The sequence below is a fragment of the Lagenorhynchus albirostris genome, chromosome 4, assembly GCF_949774975.1.
Source record: "Lagenorhynchus albirostris chromosome 4, mLagAlb1.1, whole genome shotgun sequence".
NCBI classification, from domain to species: domain Eukaryota; kingdom Metazoa; phylum Chordata; class Mammalia; order Artiodactyla; family Delphinidae; genus Lagenorhynchus; species Lagenorhynchus albirostris.
Genome location: NC_083098.1, coordinates 77,684,129 through 77,707,559, shown reverse-complemented (window position 1 = coordinate 77,707,559; position 23,431 = coordinate 77,684,129). Strand labels below are relative to the sequence as shown.

Sequence of the window (23,431 nt, the reverse complement as noted above, 5' to 3'; positions counted from 1 at the left end):
ACTGTCTACAATCACCACCAATCTTTGATAAAGATAAAATTTTCAAGTCTGATGTCTAAACCACGTTTAAACAGAAATCTAAGCTTTAAGGTTTGTTATCCAAATTGGGCATAAATCTCCCTCCCTTCCAACTTTCACCTATTCCCCTTCCCATGCTATTCCTTCTCCACCAAGCCAATCACCTGTGAAAGTGTGTGCCTTGTATTGCTTTGTTCACTGATCTTAACTCTTCTCTCAGCCTAAGAACAAGAAAAGCAAGATTGAGGTCTCTGCTGTGAAACTCCTAGGTAGCAAAGTTAATAGCACTGCTCATGATTATCTAGAGCAAAGGCAAGATAAGCAGACAAGAGTATTTCCTTCAGTGCTGAAGCCCCAGAGCACAGAGGCACCCCATTCCTGTGGTGAGGGTTTTAGCAGGAATTACACCGTGTTGCATAATAACCGGCTACCAAGTCTTCCACTGAATAGTTAGTTAAATCATTTAATCTCACTCTTTTCCTCTGATCCTTCATCTGTAAACTAGGGGTTAATAGACTGTGTTGTGAGATATAATTAGTTAATACATATAAAGTGCCTACATATGCACGGTAAAGCAAGAATATCATAAACATTAGCTATTATTATTTGGTAGGAATTAGTCGTTTCAGTTTCAGCATTGCCTTTCCTTTAGGGTTTATTGCAATAACTATATGACTTAGGAAAGGGGTGTATGGAAGGCGGGAGTTTGAAACCGAGGGACCGCAGGAGAAGCTGATACTAGCACAAAACGGCAAGGTCTATTGTCAAGCCCTGAGAATAAACTTTAGCATGGTAATCAGAGCAGAATCCCAGTGGCCACAACTTCCCTACAAAGCCGCAAACACACAAAGCAGGGCGCTCAGAATCCAAAGGCAGGAGACATCCCGACCCGGAGAAGCCAGAAGGGGGCCTCAGCACAGACTTTTACGCCGCTAAATTCCCAAGGAGTTGGCTCGGTGGCCTCCACGCTCCGAGAGACGCCTTTACCCTGTAAAGTGTGTCTGTGCTTCTGTACTGCTTGGCTCCCGCAGTGGTCCCGGGTGGCGGTCGGCGCTCCCACCAGCCACACCAGTACCCCTGGACCGCAGCCGCAGCCAGCGCGGCGAGAAAGAGCACCCAAGCTTCGGACCTCGGGGGCGGGGCTTGCGCGGAGGCCGCACCCCGCCGCCCCCATTGGCTGAGGCTGCCCGGGGCCGGGGTCAACGCGCACCAGTCCGAGACCCCGCAGCTCCGCCCCAACGCTGATCCATGCGGAGGAGAAGCACAGGTGGGTGAGGAGCGAGCTTCTGTGCCCGGGAAGCCTCGTCGGGGGCCATGGGGGGACAGGTGAGGCTGCCACCCGGAGAGCCCTGCCGAGAAGGTGAGTGTCTGCCCAGAGCCGGAGGATCTGGCGTTCAGGTGGCGATGAGAGCGGGCGGGCGGTCCCGGGTACTTGTGGAGACCAGAAAGGGCTACGCCGACTCTTCACGCGCTCATTCATGCATTTATTCATTCAGTCATTCCGCCAGTCAGCCGGTCAACAAGTATTTATCGGTGCCTACAATATGCCAGACTCTGTGGGGATGCCTGAGTCGAACAAGACATACGTGGCTCCCACCCTGGTCCGGAAGGAGAGATCCATGTAAAATACGGAGAGCTGAGTGTCGTGACTGGGTAATCAGGGTGCTGTAGGAAGACTCTCAAGTCTCATCTGAAAAAGACGCTTCCACTGACTCGGACTCACTTCCAGAGTCTGTGGTCGACGTCACCCAGTGGGCAGAGGGCGTGTCCGCGGACCGGACAGGAGTCCAGTCTTGCGTCCTGCGCTGGCTTGGCGAGGGTCAAACACGGTGCAGGGTCAGGCGCCCTGGACCACCCCCCGCCCCACCCCCCGGGGGAGGGCTCTGAACAAACCTGGGCTGCCCACCTCTCTCCTCTTCCTTTGTGATGAAAACGCCTCCAACCCCAGTACCTTCGCGTCTGACTCGCTGTGAAGTCACTTCTTGGCTGCTTAAGGCGAGAGCAGGACAGAGGAAGAGACCGGGAACTGGGTGCACTCATTTAGGTTTCTCACTGCTTTCTAGTCTGGGGTTTCAGCCGCCCCCTGCGTCGTGTAAACTCTTAGGGCGCCACCCCTTGCCCTGTGCCAGGTGTTTACAACACTCGCAGGCTTTCTACAGTCTCAATACCAAAGGCGCGCGTGAGTCCGGATAAAAGCAGGGGCACGGCTGCGGCGGCGGGGAGTGGGCGCGGGCGGACAGTGTGTATCATATGAAATGACAGTTTTCAATTTTTACAGAGTCCAGAGAAAAGCAGATTTCTATTTTACCCGGTAAGGATGTAAAGAGGGAGGGGCCAGTGAGAGGCGTGGCAAGAACTATCTTTCCAAAATTGCTGGCAACTTCCCCGGGTTTTCTCTTCTCTTGGCTCTCCCAGTTTATTCCTTGATGCGGAGAGTTGCTGTTGTTTTAAGGGGGGGAAAGGCAGTGAACCAGTCAAAACTGTGCCACCAAGAGAAAGAAGACACACAAAGAAAGAGAAAAATACCTGAACAATTCACAAACTATTCAGAAGTTGAGGTTTTGGAAGTGGTTACTGAGGCAGCTGGATCTAGAATTATTTCCTAGACAATCAGTCAGTCATTCTTTGTCTAAAGAATTCCTAAACTAGTAAGTCAGACTGTTACTAACACGTCCACCCTTGTTTACCCAAGGATCTGTAAGTAAGGAGGATGTGTGAATTACATCCACTTGTTTGAATTTAGGGATGATTTTCCTGCTTTGCTCATGCAGTAAGTTCCAACAAGAAATATTCAAGCTCCATGCTTAATACCGGGGGTTAATTAACTGTGGTAATTAATTAGGTGGGATGCTAGTGGGAAAGACTTGAGAGAAATCAGAATCCTTCTTATCAGTAGTGGGAAGAGATCAGGCTTTGGCACCAGTCTTCTCAGCTATGACGGCCTCCTTGTCTTTCTTCATCTGTAAATTGGGAATAATTCCTACAGTTTAGAGTTTGAGGAACAGATGCAGATGGGATTACACATGAAGCACACACTTCAGAGCCTGACATGGAGTAAAGGCTCCATTTTTCATTTGTTCATTTATTCAAATGACAAGAGTCCCATGTGCCAGACATTGGCCTAAGTTCTAGAATAGAGGGATTTGCAAGACAATCTGGTCCTAGACAGATAGTTGGTTTTCATAATTAGCAATCCAACCAAGCACAAAATTATTTGAGCCTTTGTTTTTTTCTGTAGGTGTCCATCCCCATTCTCTGGCCTCTTGGATGCAGTGGTATACATTAATAATTCTGAGATTTTACTCGTTAAAAAAAAATCCATATTATAAACATTTCTCAAAATTCCACCAAATGCACATAACTTTTATCAGCAGGACAAGCTGCATTTTCTATGTAAACTATAGCTTCTTTTATGTTACACTAAAAAAGATTTTCTCCAGATTTTTACAAGACGATTAAAAGCAGAAGTTGTTTTTTCAGCCTTCTGTAGATTTCCTAAGTGCTGAAATTCAAGTGCTTTAAGGTATTAAAAATTCTTCACTAAAGGTTGTTCAAAAAGCGTATGTTATTACTTGCAGCAGTTTATGTAGGAAATCTGATGGTCAACAGTCCTCATAGAGTATTTGACCTCCAAAAACACTGATAGTGGGACAATCTTGTTTAGAGATACAAATTTTTAACTTTTTAAAAAATCAACAGTATCTGCTCAAATTTATTTGGGTTACTTGAAATAATGTGCTTCTTGCCCAGCCCTATCAGAGTTCATATGTAGATATATCTGCTAAATATATCTGCTTGATTTCCAAATATTCTCAAACTTATTTCTCATTCTTATCTGCTCCAAATTTGCTCTAAATTATTTCTCATTCCTATTCTACTCCCCTTATTCCTGTTTTTCTGTTCGATTTCTCACTAAAATTGTCCGCTTCCATGAGAACAGAGACCTGTTTACCTGTCTTGTTGATCACTGTCTCACCAGTTCTTAGAACAAGACCCTGGCACACAGGAAGTGCTCAATAAGGATTTGTTAAGTGTGGCATGAATGTATACTTAACATGGTGCCTTGCATGGTAGGTGTTCAACAACTGATTTGTTGGGTAAATAAATAAAATTGATATATGGATATACGATGTTGTTACAAAGCCATAATTAAGCTGTAAGAGGAAGTCTGTTTGGTTGGCAGTATTAAATTGTATGACGGAAAGTGAGAAATTCCTTTAGATTGGAAAGGCAGAGAAGGCCTTTCTAAGAAAGTGAGAGCTCAGTGAAGAGGAGTTAGGCATGCCAGCCACTACTAGCACTACGTAACAAGTAAAGGCTACTTAAAAGCTTTAAGGTGAGAAGGAATTTAGCCTACGAAAGGAAGAGGGGAAAAAATTAGGGAATGAGGTTGCAGAGGACGCTGGAGGCCAGGATTCTGTAGGCCCTTGTAGACTGTGGTGCGGATTTTGGATTTTTTCTGAATGAAAAGGGAAGCCATTACAGAATTTTGCAAGGAGAAATGACAAGATTGGACCTACTTATCTAAAAGCTCATTTCACCTGAGCTTGTCCCCGCTACTCTTTGACCTCATCTCATACTATCTCCCTTCTCTCACCAGCCAGCCTGGCTGGTGCAGTTCCTCCCACCCCCTCAAGCAAATTCCCAAGTCTGGGTGTTTGCATTTACGCTTAGCAGAGAGGTTTTCCATTCAATGCTGTTTTTTAAAAAAAATACTCCTTCATGCGGCTTTTACTGCTTTCCATGGCACTCAACATATTCTGTAGTTATTAGTTCACTTGTTTATTCCCCCCCCCATTAGAATGAATGTAATAGAGCAGGAATTTTATTTTACTCACTGTTGTAACCCCAGCTTCTAAAAAATGCCTGACAGATAATAGATACTCAATAAATGTATATTGAATCAAAGAATGAAAAAGACAACCAGTGTTTTTTCAGAGAATGAGAGAGAGAGAAAGAGTAATGCAATGTAATGTCAGAGGTGAGCAAGCTTTAGAGCATGTAAAGCTTTTTTTTTTAAGTCCAGGATTAGGAATCTAGACTTTGTTATAACTGCCATGAAAATTCATGGGGAATTAAGCAGGGGAGTGATATAATCTGATTCACACTGGCTGATACTTGGAGAACAAATTGTAGGAGACATGAGAGATTTCATTCATTCTTTCCTTTGCTAATATAAATAGGCAGGTGTATCAGTCACCTATTGCTGCATAACACACAACCCAAAACCCAAAGGCTGAAAGCAACAATCATATATTCTTGCTTATGTGTCTGTAGGCCAGCTGATGGTTGACTTAATCTAGACTGGGTACACCTGGGTGTCTCTGCATCAGGCTACATACACACCTGGGTTTGGCTCCTTAACGTGGGATGAGCTTAGGTCTGCTCCATATGTTTTCATTCTGGGATCAAGCTGAAGGGGCAGCAGCTGCTCAGGGAAGCTCTATTCCTGAAAAGTACAGAGGTGCAAGAGAGTAAAGCCAACCATAATACCAGGTGGTAGACCCAACCATGTAAGTACATTTGAACCCTCTCCTTGTATCACCTCTGCTGATGTCCCATTGGCCACCAATTCACTCCCAGCTGACATCAAGGGAAGAATACTCTGCCCTCGTCGGGAGGGGTAAGGAAGTGACTAATTGCTGAATAATAATCCAAACTAACCAGTAGAGTGGATGGTGAGACAATGATTTTCTCAAATTGGAAATATCTTGCAGTGATTAAAAATGTAGTTTTATATAGTCAACTGATTTCTCAGAAACCAAGATACCGATACCCTATTCCATGTAATAATTGGACTATATATATTATTATTCTCTGTAGACAAATAGGACTTGAAAAAATTAAAGCATTTCATCTTTGTATAAACAATAATAAATTTTAACTGACTCTATTTGTACTTTATGTGTTTACTTTTCTGAAATAGAAAGAATAGTAGCCTGGGAATTGCGTTACCTGGCCCTGTTTGGGCAGTTACATGACTTTGGCAAGTCACTTAATATCTTGGCCTCAGTTTCTTTAAAATGTCTTCCAGCTACAAGTGCCTATGAATTTAGAGCTGGTCCATCAGCAATATTTATGAGCTACCAGGATTATAAGTAACTTACTCTGGGAACCAAGATAGCTTATGATGAAACCACAAAATTAAGGAAGGGGTCTTTAGAATCATCAAGTCCAACTCCTTCATTTTAGAGATGAAGAAACTGAAACCAAGAGTGATGACTCAACTTGCTCAAGATTATAGATAATTTGTAATGGAGCTAAAGGTGGGAAAAGGCATATAATCCTATAGAAAATTTCACTTTGTTTTAAAATTTTTAAGTTGTGTGTGTCTGTAAGGAAACATTCACACCCGTACATAGAAGATACATATTAAGTTGAATCATATGAAACTGCTATTTATGTAGGGTCAAAAATTGTCAAATATCATCAATTTCATTTGGTTTAACATAACTGAGAACATTAGCAGCACTGTTTGTAAAAGCAAAAACACTGTAAATTATCCAATGTCCACCAACTATAAAATAGAAAAATTAATGGTGAGATAGTCATGCAGTGGAATTCTATAGAACTGTGGGGAAAAAACCAAACCTTACAGCCAGAACATCAAGATTGATAAATCTCAAAAACAAGCAAGTCACCAAAGAATACATACTATATGATTACATTTTTAGAAAGTGCAAAAAGAGGCAAACGAAACACTTTATTATTTAAAGATATAATCTTATAGGGGAAATCATTTTTTTAAAGAAAAGGAGTATTAGACAGAAAATCAGGACAGTTGAAACCACACGGCTTGCGGAATCTTAGTTCCACCATCCGTGAAAGCGCTGAGCCCTAACCACTGGACCGCAAAGGAATTCCCAAGTTGTTATTTCTTAAAATGGGTGGTTGATACATTGGTGTGTATTGAATTATTTTTTTCTTTATAACTGACATATATTTCCTAAATCTTAATTATCCAATATTTAGAACAATATATAATAACATCAAAGAAGTTACAACATCATGCTGTTTGCTGACAGGAGTGTAAATTGGTACAGACACTTGAGAGGGTTATTGACAGTGTCTATTAAAATGAAAAATAAAGGGGAATTCCCTGGTGGTCTAGTGGTTAGGACTCCGAGCTTTCAGTGACGAGGGCTCGGGTTCAATCCCTGGTCGGGGAACTAAGATCCCACAAGCCCGGGCAATGCGGCCAAAAACAATAATAATAATAAAATAAAATAAAATGAAAAATGAGTAATGTAATAAATTTTCTGTGTTGAAGAAGGTTTGGATTAAACTCTGGAGGATTACTTTGCTTACTAGAATCATAAGCCACCTCTGATTTTGAGATATCTCTAATTCCTCTGAAACCTTCCAAAGTCCCTGCCCACACGTTCTGCTTCATCCATCTCTCCCCTCCTGCCCAGCACCACTCCACACCCACCAACCCGCCAGTCACTCCCTCCTTCAGTCATACCTGCTGTGGGCTCCCTCCTTAATATGCTCCCCAAACATAAAACAATTTAAGTTCTAAGGTCAGTAACTAGACAAGATTTTTATTACTTTTTCCTGCCATAAAACTTGCAGCATTGGGACTTCCCTGGTGGTTCAGTGGTTAAGAATCCGCCTGCCAATGCAGGGGACACAGGTTCGATCCCTGGTCCAGGAAGATCCCACATGCCACGGAGCAACTAAGCCTGTGCACCACAACTACTGGGCCTGAGCTCTAGAGCCTGCGAGCCACAACTGCTGAGCCTGAGCACCACAAATACTGAAGTCCGTGCGCCTAGAATCCGTGCTCCACAACAAGAGAAGCCACCGCAATGAGAAGCCCGCGCACCACAATTGAGAGTAGCCCCTGCTCGCCGCAACTAGAGAAAGCCTGTGTGCAGCAACAAAGACCCAATGCAGCCAAAAAAAAATAATTAAAAAAATTTTTAAGTTAAAAAAATTTTTTTTTAAGTTTTAAAAATTTTTAAACTTTTTAAGTTAAAAAAAATACCTTGCAACATTAATGTCCGCTTACAATGAGAACTTATAAAAGGCAACAAAACTTATTTGCACTCCCTTATCACCTTCTGCCTCCACACCCCCTAAAATGTTGGAAACATTTTGCTGTGTCAACAGCTCAGAAAGAATATTGTTTGATTGGAATGACACCCACACTGTTTCCAGAGATAAAGTTTTGGAATGGTTATGTTAACTACATAGTAAGTGACACTAATGCAGCCATGGAGTTTACTGGACAGTCAAGTCAGATGTTTTCCCAAGAATTCACGTAATCAAAATCTTACTACCAAATATTACTTTGCACTCTTAGGGGTTGGATGAGATGAACAGTGCCTGGGACAGATTGCTAGATGCTAGCTTATGTGAAAATGTGTAGCAATTCTTACTAAAACAACCAGCCTGAACAATTCCTCAGTTACCATAGACTATCCCTGAAGTAATATAATTCTCTTTGGAATATTTAGAAGTTTTGTCCCAGAATTTATCCTGTATCACAGGATCAAAGTTGGTTCATTTTCAAATTACAGAGATAAATGAAATAGTAATCACGAAAAGATTGAATTCAATTATTTTACCTTTTGCTAGCCCTGAACTTTACGGTTGTTTCTCAACTGTGTATGTGGTAAGATTCACATAACTTCATAATGCTTTGCCCAGGAGGCATAGATCCTGTTTTTAAAGTTTTGTTTCTAAGACATCATTTAGTTGTTCATGTGCCCTCTTAAGATTTTTGAGATGTAAAACTGATTTTCTTTTTTCACTTAATTCTAAAATTGTAGTTGATTAATTTTTCTTTGCCCATTTTTGTTTAAGGTAAGTCATGCTAGGGAAATATGCCTTTTAAATGGAAAAAAAAAGTTGAGAAGATGGTCAGAAAACCTAGTCACGGTGTCACCTTGTTTGCAGCTTTTTGAGTGGAGAATAGATTATAAAAAGTTTCTTAGTGTAAAATGTTTTTATTCTGTGTTTTAGTATTTAGCCTCAAAAAAAAAAGAAAGGCACTTAATAATGGGTCTGGTTCAGTGGATTTACATGCTCATTTGAATCCTATTCAGGAAAAAAAAAAACCTCCTGATATTTAATTCATTTGTCTATTAGATTCTTTTTTTTTTTTTAAGGAGGAAGTGAGTTAGTAGACCTGCAAAATTATTCTTTTCAGGAAAGTGGTCCAGAAAACTAAACCCGCTTTTAAACATGTTTTCTGAAATGAACAATTCGTACCCCACCAAGTGGGATAGCTCAGTTTCCTGTAACATGGTGATTTCTAGACCCACAGGGTTGCTCTGCCCTTTTCCACCTTCAGTCGCCACATATGCTGCTGCTTTCCCGGAGACACACTGATGGCGTGAAGGAGAGAAGTGGACATTGTAGGGCTGTGATGAACCGCTGAGCCCAAGCCGGGTCTGAACAGCTCCAGGCTGCTCCAGCAGGCTGCTGCTGGCTGGAGCAGAGAACCGAGTACTGCTAGATCTTCCATTTTACGAGAGGAATCCAGACTTTCACGTGAAGTCTCGCATGTTTGCATGATAACAGCTCAACAACTTTGCAGACATTTTGAAGAACCTGTGTGAGCCCAGCTGAACCTGTGAGCCCGTGGACCACGTGCTGGAGACCGCCCATCGGGCAGTAAAAAAACAGTGTGTCAGTACCGCCCACTCAAGTTTCTCTTTCTTGGAGAAAGAAAATAAAGATTAGTGTGTCTCCCTTTCGTCGGTTGACATTTCCCTCTTTCCCTTTTCCAGGCTACGTGCTGTCTCTGATCTGTCCGAATGCCTCCCAGGCTTGGTGTGAGATCACACGTGTGTCACAGCTGCTGGCTTCTCCTGTCCTCTACAGGGACCTGAATTCCAGCATAACCAACTGCAGCATTTCTGCAAATGCAGAGAACAAATACAGTCTTTATGTAGGCCTGGTACTGGCAATAAGTTCCAGTATTTTTATTGGCTCCAGTTTCATCTTGAAAAAAAAGGGCCTCTTACGACTGGCCAACAGGGGCGTTACTAGAGCTGGTAAGAAATGGATGCAACTAACTTATTCAAGTTTCTAACTGCAGAAATCATCCTACTGTAAGACCACGGTGCTACAGGAATAACATTTCACTGTCTCTGTCTTCACCCCTATTCCTGTTCTTAGCAACTGTTCTCAGCAGTTTCCAGGATTGAGCCAGTTGTGTCTCCTTTAGGGTGAGACTAAAATGCAAGAGGTTTGGGGTGTGGGATGAGCTCTTCTTTCATAGCCTTAGTCTGAGATTCCAGGATTTAGTCAGATCAGGTGACTCCCCTGATTAAAACACATCAGTGGCTTTTCTTTGCGCTCAGAGTAAAATCCAAACATCCTTGCACAGTCTCTGACCTCACCTGCTGCCTAAAATGGCCTGTGCTACCTCTCCAGCTTCATCTTCAGCCTCCTTCACTATCGTGTGCTTTTCTCTGGCTCCTGGAATGTACCGAATTCTCTCCCACCTCGAGGTCTTTTCCTTTGTCTGCAGCTCTCTTCTGCCTGACTGTCATTTAGCTGACTCATCCTTCAGACTTCAGCTAAACTATCACCCCTGCAGAAAGGCCTTCCTCGACCATCCTCTCTGGGGAGGTTTCACTCACCTCTACCCCTGCTATTCTCTATCACTGCACTAAGGGTTTCCTTCATTGTACTTGGAATAACTTGTCATTGTACATTAATTGTCTGTTTACTTGTTGTCAACAGGCTTACTTGTTTGACAGTAGATTCACAAGAGCAGGAACGTACCCTAGCATAGGGGTTGGCATCCAATAAGTATTGTCAAATCAGTAAATGGATTACAGTAGAGTTAGGTTACTATTTGTAGTGACATTTCAGAAGCTGTGTAGCTCTGCTTGGCTCTCCTTCATTAACCATGAGTTTTCTATTCATTCTTATCAAGAATAATGTCCTAAAAGAGTTAAATATCGTTCTAAGGTTCATAGGGGAAAATAAATGGCTACGAATTGTGCAAACAAGTTTATAAAAGAGTACTATTGAGGGGACATAGATAAAACAGTTTGGCATTAACAAAGATAGACAAAATAATAAAAGATAATTGAAAACTTATATAAGTACATACAGCAATTTAATATACAATTTTTAAAACTGGCATTTCAATCCACTGGAGAAAGGATTAATTATTCAATCAAAAGTACTGAGACAACTGGCAAAAACTAGAGGAGAAAAATATGAGAGCTTTACTTTATACCATTTGGTAAAATAGATTCCTCATAGTTTAGAGTTAAATTTAAAATGAAATATTTTTTAAAAAAAAAAACCTAAAAGAAAGTCTTCCTAAGCATAAAGATAAAGGAAGAAACAATTCTATATAAAGGAAAAGATTATCTGGATTGACACCCCCCAAAAAAAAATCCTACATGAAAACACCTTTAACTGAAACTAAAAAGGAAATGACATGTGGAGAAAATTTTCAAACTATATGACAAAGGGTAGTTAAGTCACAATATACAAAGAGTGACTATAGTCGATAAGAAAAAGATAGGTACGTAACAGAAAAAAGGCAAAACACATAAACAAGGAACTCACAGAATAAGAATTGTAAGTGGCCAATAAACATACCTAAGTAAATGTTACTTCACTAGTACCCAAAGATATACCAACTATATAACATTGAACTCCTAGGTTTTACCTACTATTTTAACAATATTTGGTTTTTCTTTAAAAAATAATGCCCTATGTTGGTAAGGGAATTTGGGAAATAGATAGCCCTCTCAAACATTGGTGGAAGCAATATAAATGGGTACAAACTTTCCTGAGAGCAATTTGGGAAAGCTTAAAAATGTTAATATCTTAAAATCTAATAATTCTACCTCTAGGAATTTGTCTTAAGAAGCGAACGAAGCTACAGTACTATAATCAAAACAGTGTTGTATTGGCACAAAAACAGACATATAGATCAGTGGAACAGAATAGAGAGTCCAGAAGTAAACCCACACACCTACGGTCAATTAATCTACAACAGAGGAAGCAAGAATATACAATGGAGAAAAGACAGTGTCTTCAACAAGTGGCGCTGGGAAAGCTGGACAGCTACACGTAAATCAGTGAAATTAGAATATTTCCTCATACCATATACAAAAATAAACTCAAAATGGTTGAAAGAGCTAAATATAAGATGTGACACCATAAAACTCCTAGAAGAGAACATAGACAAAACATGCTTGGACATAAATCGTGGCAATATTTTTAGATCAGTCTCCCAAAGCAAAAGAAATAAAAGCAAAAATAAACAAACAGGACCTAATCAAACTGAAAGCTTTTGCACAGCAAAGGAAACCACCAAAAAACTAAAAAGACAACCTATGTAATGGGAGAAAATATTTGCAAACAATGTAACCAATGAGGGGTTAATATCCAAAATATACAAATAGCTAGTACAACTCAATATCAAAAAAACAACCCAATCAAAAAATGGACAGAAGATCTAAATAGACATTTCTTAAAAGAAGACATACAGATGGCCAATAGGCACATGAAAAGATGCTCAGCATTGCTAATTATTAGAGAAATGCAAAGCAAAACTACAATGAGGTATCATCTCACACTGGTCAGAATGGCTATCATCAAAAAAGTCTACAAATAAGAAATGCTGGAGAGGGTGCGGAGAAAAGGGAACCCTCCTCCACTGCTGGTGGGAATGTAAATTGGTACAGCCACTGTGGAAAACAGTATAGAGTTTCCTTAAATAAAAATAGAGCTACTATATGATCCAGCAATCCCACTCCTGGGCATATTTTCAAAAAAGATGAAAACTCTAATTTGAAAAGATACATGCACCCCAATGTTCAAAGCAGCGCTATTGACAATAGCCAAGACATGGAAACAACCCAGGTGCCCATCAACAGATGACTGGATTAAAAAGATGGGGTATATAAATACAATGGAATATTACTCAGCCATAAAAGTAAATGAAATCTTAACATTTACAGCAACATGGATGAACCTAGAGAATATTATACTAAGTGAAGTAAGTCAGACAAATATATGAAATCACTTAGATGTGGAATCTATAAAATAATACAAATGAATATATATACAAAAGAGAAACAGACTCACAGACACAGAAAACAAACACATATATATTATATATACATACATATTTATATATATATGGTCTCATACAGGTTAAATTAATAATAATAATATATAATAGACCAGATTTTAGACTATTCAATCATTAAGGGCTGAGAAAGTGTGATATTAAGTTTTTTAAAAACAGCATATGAAATCATATTTTAATTTTCCAATTTGGTTATTTGCAAATTTTGTAAGGAGAAAGTCATAAATAAACATGGTTAACTGCTTTGCAACATAATCCTCACAGCTAACATATCCTTTTTAGCTTAACTATAACAAAATCAGATAGGTCAAGTTCACAGCATTAAGTATATTAAAATTGGTGAGAAAATTGCAATTTCTAAAACAATCATAACAATGACTTAAGCTCACAAATTACAGAGTGGGAAGATAACTCTCTGAATATCTTAGGAAAGGTTTTTGTCCTTTTCAGTAGACTAGACAAATTCAATTTCATGGTGCCAAGGTAGAGAATAAGTAGAATCCAGCTGGCCAATGCTGGCTATTCTCTCATTGACTATCCAAAATCTCAAAAGCTCTTACGTCAACCATCTTCATCCCTTTGAGGTCCTCCTTAGGTACCAACCTAATTTATGATTTATGGTTTTCTGTCTTTAATTTTTTAACTGTGGCTGAAACAAAGTATTTAGGGCTTATAATACTCTATGTCCATATCTGAATGGCATAAATATAGTGTGTATGAAAAATATAACCTGCCATATCAGTAAACAAAGGGTGTTGCCAACATCAGGCCATTAGCCACTGCAGCCCCTAGCAGACAGTGCATCCTGAGGCCGTTCAGGATGGAGAAAACAGGATACTGGCCCTAGATAGTTAAAGTGCATATCAAAGGAATGATTTCAATGAGCCCAGACTCTTGCATCTTCCCATACATAGAAAAGTGCTAAATTCATTTTCTTGAATTAATGGTAATCTTTTGATGTTCCAACTACCTGTTTTGTTTGTTTGTTGTTTTTGCAAAAACTCCTATATATCCTGACTCCTCCCTTACTTATTCAGGGCAGTTGCTCAGAGCTGTCTGAGAGGCTGCCTCCTGGGCTGAAGTCCTCAGCAAGTCCACCGAATAAAGCATAATTCTCAACTTTCAGGTTGTGCATTTCTTTTCAGTAGACAGTAGTAAACCTGATGACTAAATAAAATTTTCCTGCAAATGAAAAAACTGACTTTGTGTGAAATCAAAGACAATATAAAAAAAGATTTAGAAGATTTCTAAATGGAAGATTTACTGGAAATGACCAAGTAAATAAGCTAAAGATGAGATATACTGACTAGGCCTTAAGCCTTGTGTTTTCCAACCATACTCCGGTACCTTTTGTAGAAGTTAATTCCTCAAACCCTCTTCCTCCACTTTAGAACTTAATTTCTATTTGTATCATTTTCCTAGGACAAGGTGGATATTCTTACCTCAAGGAATGGCTCTGGTGGGCAGGATTACTCTCAAGTAAGTCCTTAATGCCGAGAATAGTGTTTGCTTGTAAAATGATAAAGTACATGCAATTGTTCAAATTGATTAATTTAGCTAAGTGTTAAGGATGGCATTTAAGTCTAGAAATTTTTGTGTGGGCATAATGTCTTACATATAAAATAAATCACATGTATTTAGAATTAAGTTTTACTCTTTCTTCCCCCCACCTGCACATTCTCAATACTGTTTTGGAATGCAAGTAAAAAAGTTATTGTCTGGAATCTTATATTTTATCACAAACTTCTCCTTCTCTTGTATTTTATTCCCCATAACAATTGAGGAAAATGCTTCCCTACCACATTTTCCCAGCTCCTAATTCAATATGTGACTGTTCTCGCTGCATAGAGTAGGTACACTTTCCTGGCCAGGACCAAAATATGGATAAATGAAAGTCCCCTTGGACTGCTTAGCTCTGAACAAATGGAGAGAAGATGAAGGTTGCCAGCACTCTCCTTCCTCCTAGACTTGCCCTGAGGATTAAATGAGACTCTGTATGAGGTGAAAGCACTTTCTAAACCCTAATGTGATGTCCAGTAAGAAGGCAGTGTATCGCCCTCAGGCACTTTTGCAGATTTATATCTCCCTCCTAACTCCTCTGAACTTTCTCAAATTCCAAGCCTGAAACTTCCAGGGAAAGGACTTCATAAATTGTAGTTTCACACTACTTCCAGCCATCTCTGCAGCCAAAAGCCTTAAAACTTCCATTGATTTTCTTGTACTAAGTAAGACATTTCAGTATTTTTGAGATCCTGTTACAAGAAAGAATTGGATAACTTTTCTTTAATAAATGGTGGTATCTAAAAGGCTTGTTACCTGAAAACTGGGTTTATCTCTTGATGGGTGTCAAAAGACACAACCAAGTCAGAGATTGGGAGAAGGAAGGATTTATTACTTGCAGCAAGTAAGGGGAACACTGGGGATCTTTCCCAAAGCAGTGTCTTCCCAAACAGCAAAATTAGGAAAGTTTTAAGCTAAAAGTACATGCATATTCATGAAGGGGCTTGAGCAGAGGCAGGAGAATTCAGCATAGAATTGGGGCAGAGGCTGACAAAATCCAAGCATTAACTGATGGAAGTCACGAGGGTCAGAAAAGGTCAACATCAGGACTTCCCTGTGGTGCAGTGGTTAAGAATCCGCCGGCCAATGCAGGGGACATGGGTTCGAGCCCTGGTCCAGGAAGATCCCACATGCCGTGGAGCAACTAAGCTCGTCCGCCACAACTACTGAACCTGCACTCTAGAGCCCTCAAGCCACAACTACTGAAGCCCACGCACCCTAGAGCCCGCACACCGCAACTACTGAGCCCACACGCTGCATCTACTGAAGCCCGTGGGCTCTAGGGCCCGTGTGCCGCAACTACTGAGCCCACATGCTGCAACTACTGAAGCCTGCGCACCTAGAGCCCATGCTCCGCAACAAGGGAAGCCACCAAGAAGCCCGTGCACTGCAACGAAGAGTAGCACCCGCTCGCTGCAATGAGAGAAAGCCCGCACACAGCAACGAAGACCCCACACGGCCAAAAATAAATTTTAAAAAATTTAAAAATAATAATTATAATACCTTAAAAAAAACAACTTCTAAAAAATAAGTGTTATATATGCTGGGGAAGCACCATGGTTCAATTAAGAAAAAAAGAAAAAGAAAAGGTCAGCATCATCGTCCCTTGGGTTCAAGTTGATCTGGTGGTTGAGGGGACTTAAATTCTGCAAAATAGCTCAAGGAAGTACTTCAGGCTAATCTTTACCATTGACACAGAACTGGGAGTCTTTACAACTGATTTATCATCTTTGCTGCTGTTACTTCTCTCGCCTGGTAACAGTTTGTTCTTTTGTTCCCTTAAGATCATTAATTACTGAGACCTGTTTGAGGGCAAGCATTGTGGCCAGGCTTAGATCAAAAAAAGGCTTAGTCCTAAAACGGCTTCTCTTATGTCAAAAAGCTATATCTGGTTCTTTTCTCCGGGGATCCCATACCCTATCTGCTTACAGGATGGTGAATAAAAATAATTTAAATTTGTATAGCTTTTTCAGCTTTTAAGGTGTTTTTCACATCTGTTTTCTTACTTCATTTGAGTAAATGTTGTCAGGGACTGTGCTGGGAAGATTCCAAATAAATATTTGGATCATTCTTTCTCTTTTTTTCTCTCTCTCTGTCTGTCGTACCTCTCCACCCTCTACCCACACAATAGAATGAAAGTAGAAGGAGAATATTATATGGCTATGTTTGTAATTTTAGTCTCACCATGCACAAAGTTTCTGCCAGTATTGAAGAGTGAAAAGCACAAGTCTTCAACATCAGAGATTTTATCTAGTGACAAACATACAGTACTTTAATTATGAAATCAGTATTTTCCTGGAAAGCTGTCTGTAATGATAAAAATATAAATAATGAAGTATTCAAGAAAACATGTCGATCTAAGAAAAAAATGGAAAGTTTTATTCACACCGAACTGAGGATTATAAGCCGGGAACAGCCTCTCAGAAACAGAACTGCTCCGCCTGTTAGAGATCAAAGCACAGTTATAAGTTCTTGAGACAGGGGGCATTAAATGCCATCTAATGGACAGTTTACGCAATCCAGAGCTGCACTTACAAAGAGAGTAGTGGGCCCTTATGAGATTAAGAAGGAAGGTCATCTCCTAAGGAGGTCTGGTTAATGCAGACGCACAACACACACTAAAGGGGAGGGAGGAGGCCCAGATGGGCCAAAAAAGAAAATTATGTTTACATTTTTCTCATCTTGCCATAAAGTATGAATTTCATTTCATTACTTACTATTCTGAGAAAACTACCACTGTTGCTCTGAAGAGAGCAGTCTCCTACCGTTCTGTATGTTTCTATTTGTTTTATGATATTTTAAAGCTGATTACTCCTGTAGATTTGGCAGGGGCTGGGGTCGGGCTTGGGGGGTGGAGTGGATAGCAGCCAGAGGGAAAAAGAAAATGGGTGCTGGTGTCTTTTATCTGTTCCAGGAGCTCTCTCTACAGTGCGTCTGCTTGGCACAGTTGACAGCGTGAAATGCTACATTCTGTGGGCAAGCATTCAGTTGTGACCCATGAGAATAATTTGGCCCCAATTCAAGGGCCCAACTCTTAGAAAGATGTTCCCTCACTCTAGAAGTTAATTGCATCACACTATCTTACAGAAGCCTGGAGTTCCTCAGATAAGGATTCCAGGAGCATGTTGTTAGGACTTTCAAAGAGCTGCTTGGATATCCTTGAGCCACTGAGATACTGTCACTTACTTGTAGATCGTCTGCAATCCAGAGGTGCCTGACTACACAGGCCCGTGGTAGGCATCTCTGCCTATCCCCCGCCTAGACTGTACATCTCTAGAAAGCGTTCTAATTTTACAAGCTGCTTTATTGTTAATTTGCACAGCAGTAGGTATTCTTGAGCAAACAATCATTCTTACTTACTCCAAAGCTACCTCTTCTAGATTTCATCTGAGTGACCAAATATGTTTCTGGTTCTAAAGCAACTAAAAACTTTATTGAAGGTCATTGAAAATAGATATTCCTCTGTCGCCACTTTTTGCATTAATTGAGTTTGTATCACCAGGTAATTACAGTTCATCCTTTTAATACCAAACCTTCCCCACCTTCCCTAAAAGACGTTACATTATTCCTTTTCATTAGACACATGAGTGTCTGTGGGATAAAAGACGACTGCTTTGCATGTATCATTTGTTTTTCTCACAGGAGCAATAAGCCTGTCTTCTATAGTAATGCTGCTGCTTGCTTTCCAGTGGGAGCAGGCGAGGCTGCGAATTTTGCAGCTTATGCCTTTGCACCTGCCACCTTGGTCACCCCGCTGGGCGCGCTGAGTGTTCTCATAAGGTACGTAAGCAATAAGGAACTTGGCTTCTGAGGGATTTTAATACCATGATAAACTTAACCCACAAGAAACAGATGACGAAGCATACCTCAAAACAGAATTTTGAAAATTACAAAACTAATGTGAGAAGACTATACGATAAAGAGCAGGAGAAACAGGAAATAGATGGTCTTCCCGCAAAACACAGAGTAATTGTGCGTTTTCTTTGTGACGATTCAGTGGAGCCAAGCAGATTTTTTTTCCCTCTCACCTGAACAAATTGCTGCAGCCCTTTTAATGCTTTCTGTTGTCATAGTGGCTAATGACCGACTAAAACTCTTGCATTGTCTGCTGGATACTTGTGTTTGGAGATATCTCAGTTTCTTTTAGTACTGGAAACAGGAATCATTTTCCTGTCAATAAAAAGTGGATCTAACATTTCTGAGTTGGTCTTTATTATGATTCCAAATGAATGTGTTCCATGAACTCTTTTATTTTGTAACTAAGCAACTGTTTTGTTTGTTGTCTTTTTCTTTTCCTTTTATCTCCATTCATTACCAACCTCTAGAAGAAAGCTTATGACTAAGGCTACCCACTTCTTTTCACCGTCTTTGTAGGATTGTTGTGAGAAGTAAGTGAGTCCATACAGAAAGCACTAGAACACTGGCTACTAGTGAATGGTAGATATCGGTAGTAGCACTTTTTGCTGAGGCTGCCGTCCTCATCAGTGGCCACGTGAGGGGGACTCTCAGAAAGCACCTGGTAATTGACCATAGTCTTGGGTGCAAATGGATACTGATAATGCCCTGGTGGGAGTGCCAGGGCATCAGGAGAAGGGGCCACAGTGGACCTACTGGTTGAGCCGCAGGATGGCATCTGTGTCCATGGTGGTGCCAACCTAGAACTTCCTGAGGCCATGGCAACAAGGTAGTGGGAACAGTGAATAGGTGAAAGTATCAGAGCAATAGCAGCTGGTCAGGAAATATTTTAATATTTTGACAACCCATATGGTTGTACTTGTGTGTACCAGGTAACTATTGGCCCTGAGCAGAGTAATTCTTCTTTAGGTATATATCGTTCTTTGAAGCTTTCATGAGCACACATGTTCTAAATGTGTCATGCCAGTAAGGTGTAAAAGTTCTTCCATTTTGTTTGGCTTTACAGGAGAAAATGGGGAAATTCAAAATGAATTGAGTGGGACGTCTTAGAAGGTCATGGGAAGATTACAGGTGTATAGAATGCCTGTTATAACTTTTTAACTATAAAAGCAATTAAGCAGACTTGATTACTTGTATTTTTCTAGATACAAATTTAGTAATATATAACGAACTTCACACACAGAAAGGAAGGGAGGGAGGGAGGGAGGGAGGGAAGGAAGGAAGGAAGGAAGCCAGCCAACCAGCGTTTTCAGTGTCACATAGCATATTCCAATCAGTTGATTGGGATACAGATTGGTGCGCACTGCAGTGCGACGTCTGAGCTGCCATGGAATCCAAAGGTAACTGAACAAGAGTGATTTTTTTTTTCTTCTTCCAACAGTGCACTGTTGTCTTCCTATTTTTTAAATGAGCACTTGAACATTCATGGGAAAATAGGCTGCACATTAAGTATATTGGGGTCAACTGTGATGGTTATCCATGCCCCACAAGAAGAGGAAGTTGCTTCTCTGCATGAAATGGAAATGAAATTGAGAGACCCAGGTCTGTGATTCAACCAAAAGAAACACTTACTCAAATTCTGCTCCACTTTCTCTTCTCATCAAATGAATTGGTAATAATATTGTAATAGGCTTCCTAGAAGCCTAGTTGTGGGTTGAGATGCAGTACAGTTTGACCGAGTGATACCAGTCTTCTGAAAATGTGGCACAACTTATTTTTGTGTCCATGCTTCCCCTCCACAAAATGAAAGGAAGAGATGGGGATAGAAAAGGGAAAAGACTTATACTCCAACCCAAACTTTCACATCTTTCTCCCTCTGAAAATAAAAAGTCAATCAGACAATACCCGCTGTACCTCATAGTGTTGTCTGTGAGGTTCAAATGATATGTCTGTGAAAGTCCACTGTGAAATATTGAGACATGCAGTAAAATGTTGTTGTTCCTGTTTTTTAATTTAGTCTCATGTCTCTTTCTAAAACACCTAGGCTCCTAAACTCATGACTAACAAGATTTCAAAAAGACTTGATCCTATTAGCATTTTCTGAAGTCTAATTCTTTTCTCCTCCTAACAGGATTTATCTCCTTTGCTGTGATCATAACTGTGATCTCCTTGGTGCTGATTTTGATTGTAGCTCCCAAGAAAGGACAGACCAATATATTGGTCTACATTTCAATCTGTTCATTGATTGGAGCATTTTCAGTTTCTTCTGTCAAGGGCCTGGGAATTGCCATTAAGGAACTACTGGAATGGAAGCCCATTTATAAGCATCCCCTGGTCTTTGTTTTGCTGGCTGTACTCGTGCTTTCAGTGACAACACAGATTAACTATCTCAACAAGGCACTGGACACCTTTAACACATCTCTTGTGACTCCCATTTATTATGTGTTCTTCACTTCCATGGTAGTAACTTGCTCCGCCATCTTATTCCAAGAATGGTATGGCATGAATGCTGGAGATATCATCGGGACTTTGAGTGGGTTCTTCACCATTATCAATGGCATCTTCCTTCTGCATGCTTTTAAAAACACTGACATTACCTGGAGTGATCTGACATCCACTACTCAGAAAGAAGTCCTCTCTCTGAATGGCAATGAAGACAAATACGTCTTACTAGAGAATGTAGAATGTTCAGCCCCAGGATTTGACGATGACATTACCTTGTTTAGCAGGACTGATGATCAAAGTCCCTAGAAACCCTGAACTTTAACCGCTAAGAGACACTTGGAGAGGAGAAGGAATACCTGATTCTTGGAACAACTATTAGGAAAGCTGGCATTTTTAAAGTTCTAACTAATAATTTAGACATGAGGCCAAATAAAAATGCCTTTATTTTTGGCCATCAAATTTGAAAATCAGGGCTTCCCTGGTGGCGCAGTGGTTGAGAGTCCGCCTGCCAATGCAGGGGACACGGGTTCGTGCCCCGGTCCGGGAAGATCCCACATGCCGAGGAGCGGCTGGGCCCGTGAGCCATGGCCGCTGAGCCTGCGCTTCCGGAGCCGCAACGGGAGAAGCCGCAACAGTGAGAGTCTCGCGTACCGCAAAAAAAAAAAAAAAAAAAAAAAAAAAAAAAATTTGAAAATCAAAGTTTTGATCCTCCTCCAGAAGGTTTCTGCTGTTTTTCATTTCTGCAAACTTGAAATATCCCCTAAGCATGAAAGAAGTCAAAGAGTTAGATAACTCTCAGAATAATCTCTTTCTTCTGGTCACAATATGTTTGGTTCTGCCAGGTGGCTCTTCATTTCTTTGGCCGCTATTCTTAGTCTCTCAGTAATTCACAGGTAAACACAACTGTGTGCTGATAAGCAGAATATCAGTCACCATTCTCTAATGAGTCATAGTTTCAAATTATTAAAACTGAGAAGCGAGATCACTGATGCCTCCCACCTTCTACAACTTCCTTCTTTCTAAACTAGGTAGCTAACGGGTAGAGTGTTAAAGAAAAAAATAGACATGTTGGAAATCTGCTGCTTGGTGGGCTAGAGTGTGTAAGACACACATGCCCATGAAGGGCTTATAAATTGTAACTTATTGAGGAGTTTAAGGAGAATAGGAAGGCGAGTTAACTTCTTAGAAAACTCAGGGAATACTACAGGAAAATACCTTTTCCTATTAAAGCCTACATAAAATTTTCCTATCTCACTCCAGGTGCATGGCAGGAGTAACATTTTTGGTGGTCTCTACCATTTATGGATAGATTAATCCATTAATCTTTTCTCATTGATTTAATGGAAAAGAAATTAGCTATCTTATTTCTAGACTAACTTATTTCTCTCAAAAAAAATCCTAACCAAAAAATTATGACATTAAAAACAAACAGAAACTCTTCAGGTTGACTGGATTATTCTCTTCTAATGTCAAATGTTATTAGTTTTGTTTGTTTGTAATCTACCTCAAGTCTATTCTGGGTAATAATAGTAGATTCTTTTCTTCAGAATTCTATTAAAGTGACTTTAGCATTTCCCCAGTTCGGTTGAACTGTGATTGATTTTCACGGTGATGACCTGAGATGACTGCAAAGCCCTAAAGTGCTGGCATAGTCTCTTCAGCATAGTTTAGTGTTGAGTGCAATTCAGTGCATTCTAAACTTTTGAAAATTGATAATCTGTGGAAGATTCACGGGTTGATACCTTAGGTCAAATATATGTTTACTGTGTTGATTGCTGTTTCACCTTAATTGTATATCAGATATATAAGCTATGAACACAAGTTTGTACAAAAAGTATTCTCTCAAAAAGTAGTGTCTGAAAGTTGTAGAAATTCTTTTAAGTTTCTCTTTTTCTGTTGAAAACTCTGTTGATTTCTCCAGGACACCTTCTTGGTGAGGAAATTAATAGCACCCAACCTGAGGTTGGGGTAGTCCTCCACTCGACTGTATCTTAGTGTCAGATATTTCTTCAACGTCACCTGTTGACAAAGCTTTGCCCTTGGTATATTGTGCCCAGGTTAAAGGTTCTTGTAACACAAGAACCCATGTGTACACCAGGTTGGAAAATGAACTGGTGTTGACACATACACCCAGGAGAAAGTCTGAGAAAGAGCTAATGAGCTGAAATCTGTTGAGAAACAATGAAACATTTGAAAAACTCTAAAAATCTCTGGTGGGCATATGCATTGAAAAACTAAAATGTTGCAAATCCGAAACCCAGAGTACTTTTTCCCAAATAGGAAGATGTTGTCTAAGGAGGAATAAAATGCTGGATCCCTGTTTGAGACTAACTGTGTTAGTCGTAACTGGTAGTCTCATATGTATATATTTTAATATGTATACTTTATCTCACATAGATACCTTAAGATTTATTATGTGAATATCTGTACACATGTCATTAAGGATCACAAAGCTGTCCTCACACAGCCAAATGG

The 23,431-nt window shown here is 40.2% G+C and overlaps 1 protein-coding gene across 1 annotated transcript; it reads left to right on the top strand.

The window, feature by feature from the left end:
• The first annotated feature begins 1,237 nt into the window (after window positions 1-1,237).
• NIPAL1 (NIPA like domain containing 1) lies at window positions 1,238-21,456 on the top strand. The gene is made up of 6 exons (XM_060148232.1): window positions 1,238-1,378; window positions 9,759-10,025; window positions 14,519-14,575; window positions 18,346-18,436; window positions 19,953-20,113; window positions 20,643-21,456. Exons 1-6 carry the CDS (start codon window positions 1,333-1,335, stop codon window positions 21,260-21,262), a joined length of 1,242 nt encoding a protein of 413 aa, XP_060004215.1. The 5' UTR covers window positions 1,238-1,332; the 3' UTR covers window positions 21,263-21,456.
• Window positions 21,457-23,431: the final 1,975 nt, after the last annotated feature.

Coding starts and splice junctions, on each gene's coding strand:
- NIPAL1 (XM_060148232.1), top strand. CDS start 1,333: ATGGGGGGACAGGTGAGGCTGCCACCCGGAGAGCCCTGCCGAGAAG. Junction 10,026..14,518: donor CAGGGGCGTTACTAGAGCTG/GTAAGAAATGGA, acceptor TCATTTTCCTAG/GACAAGGTGGATATTCTTAC. Junction 18,437..19,952: donor GCGCTGAGTGTTCTCATAAG/GTACGTAAGCAA, acceptor TTCTTCCAACAG/TGCACTGTTGTCTTCCTATT.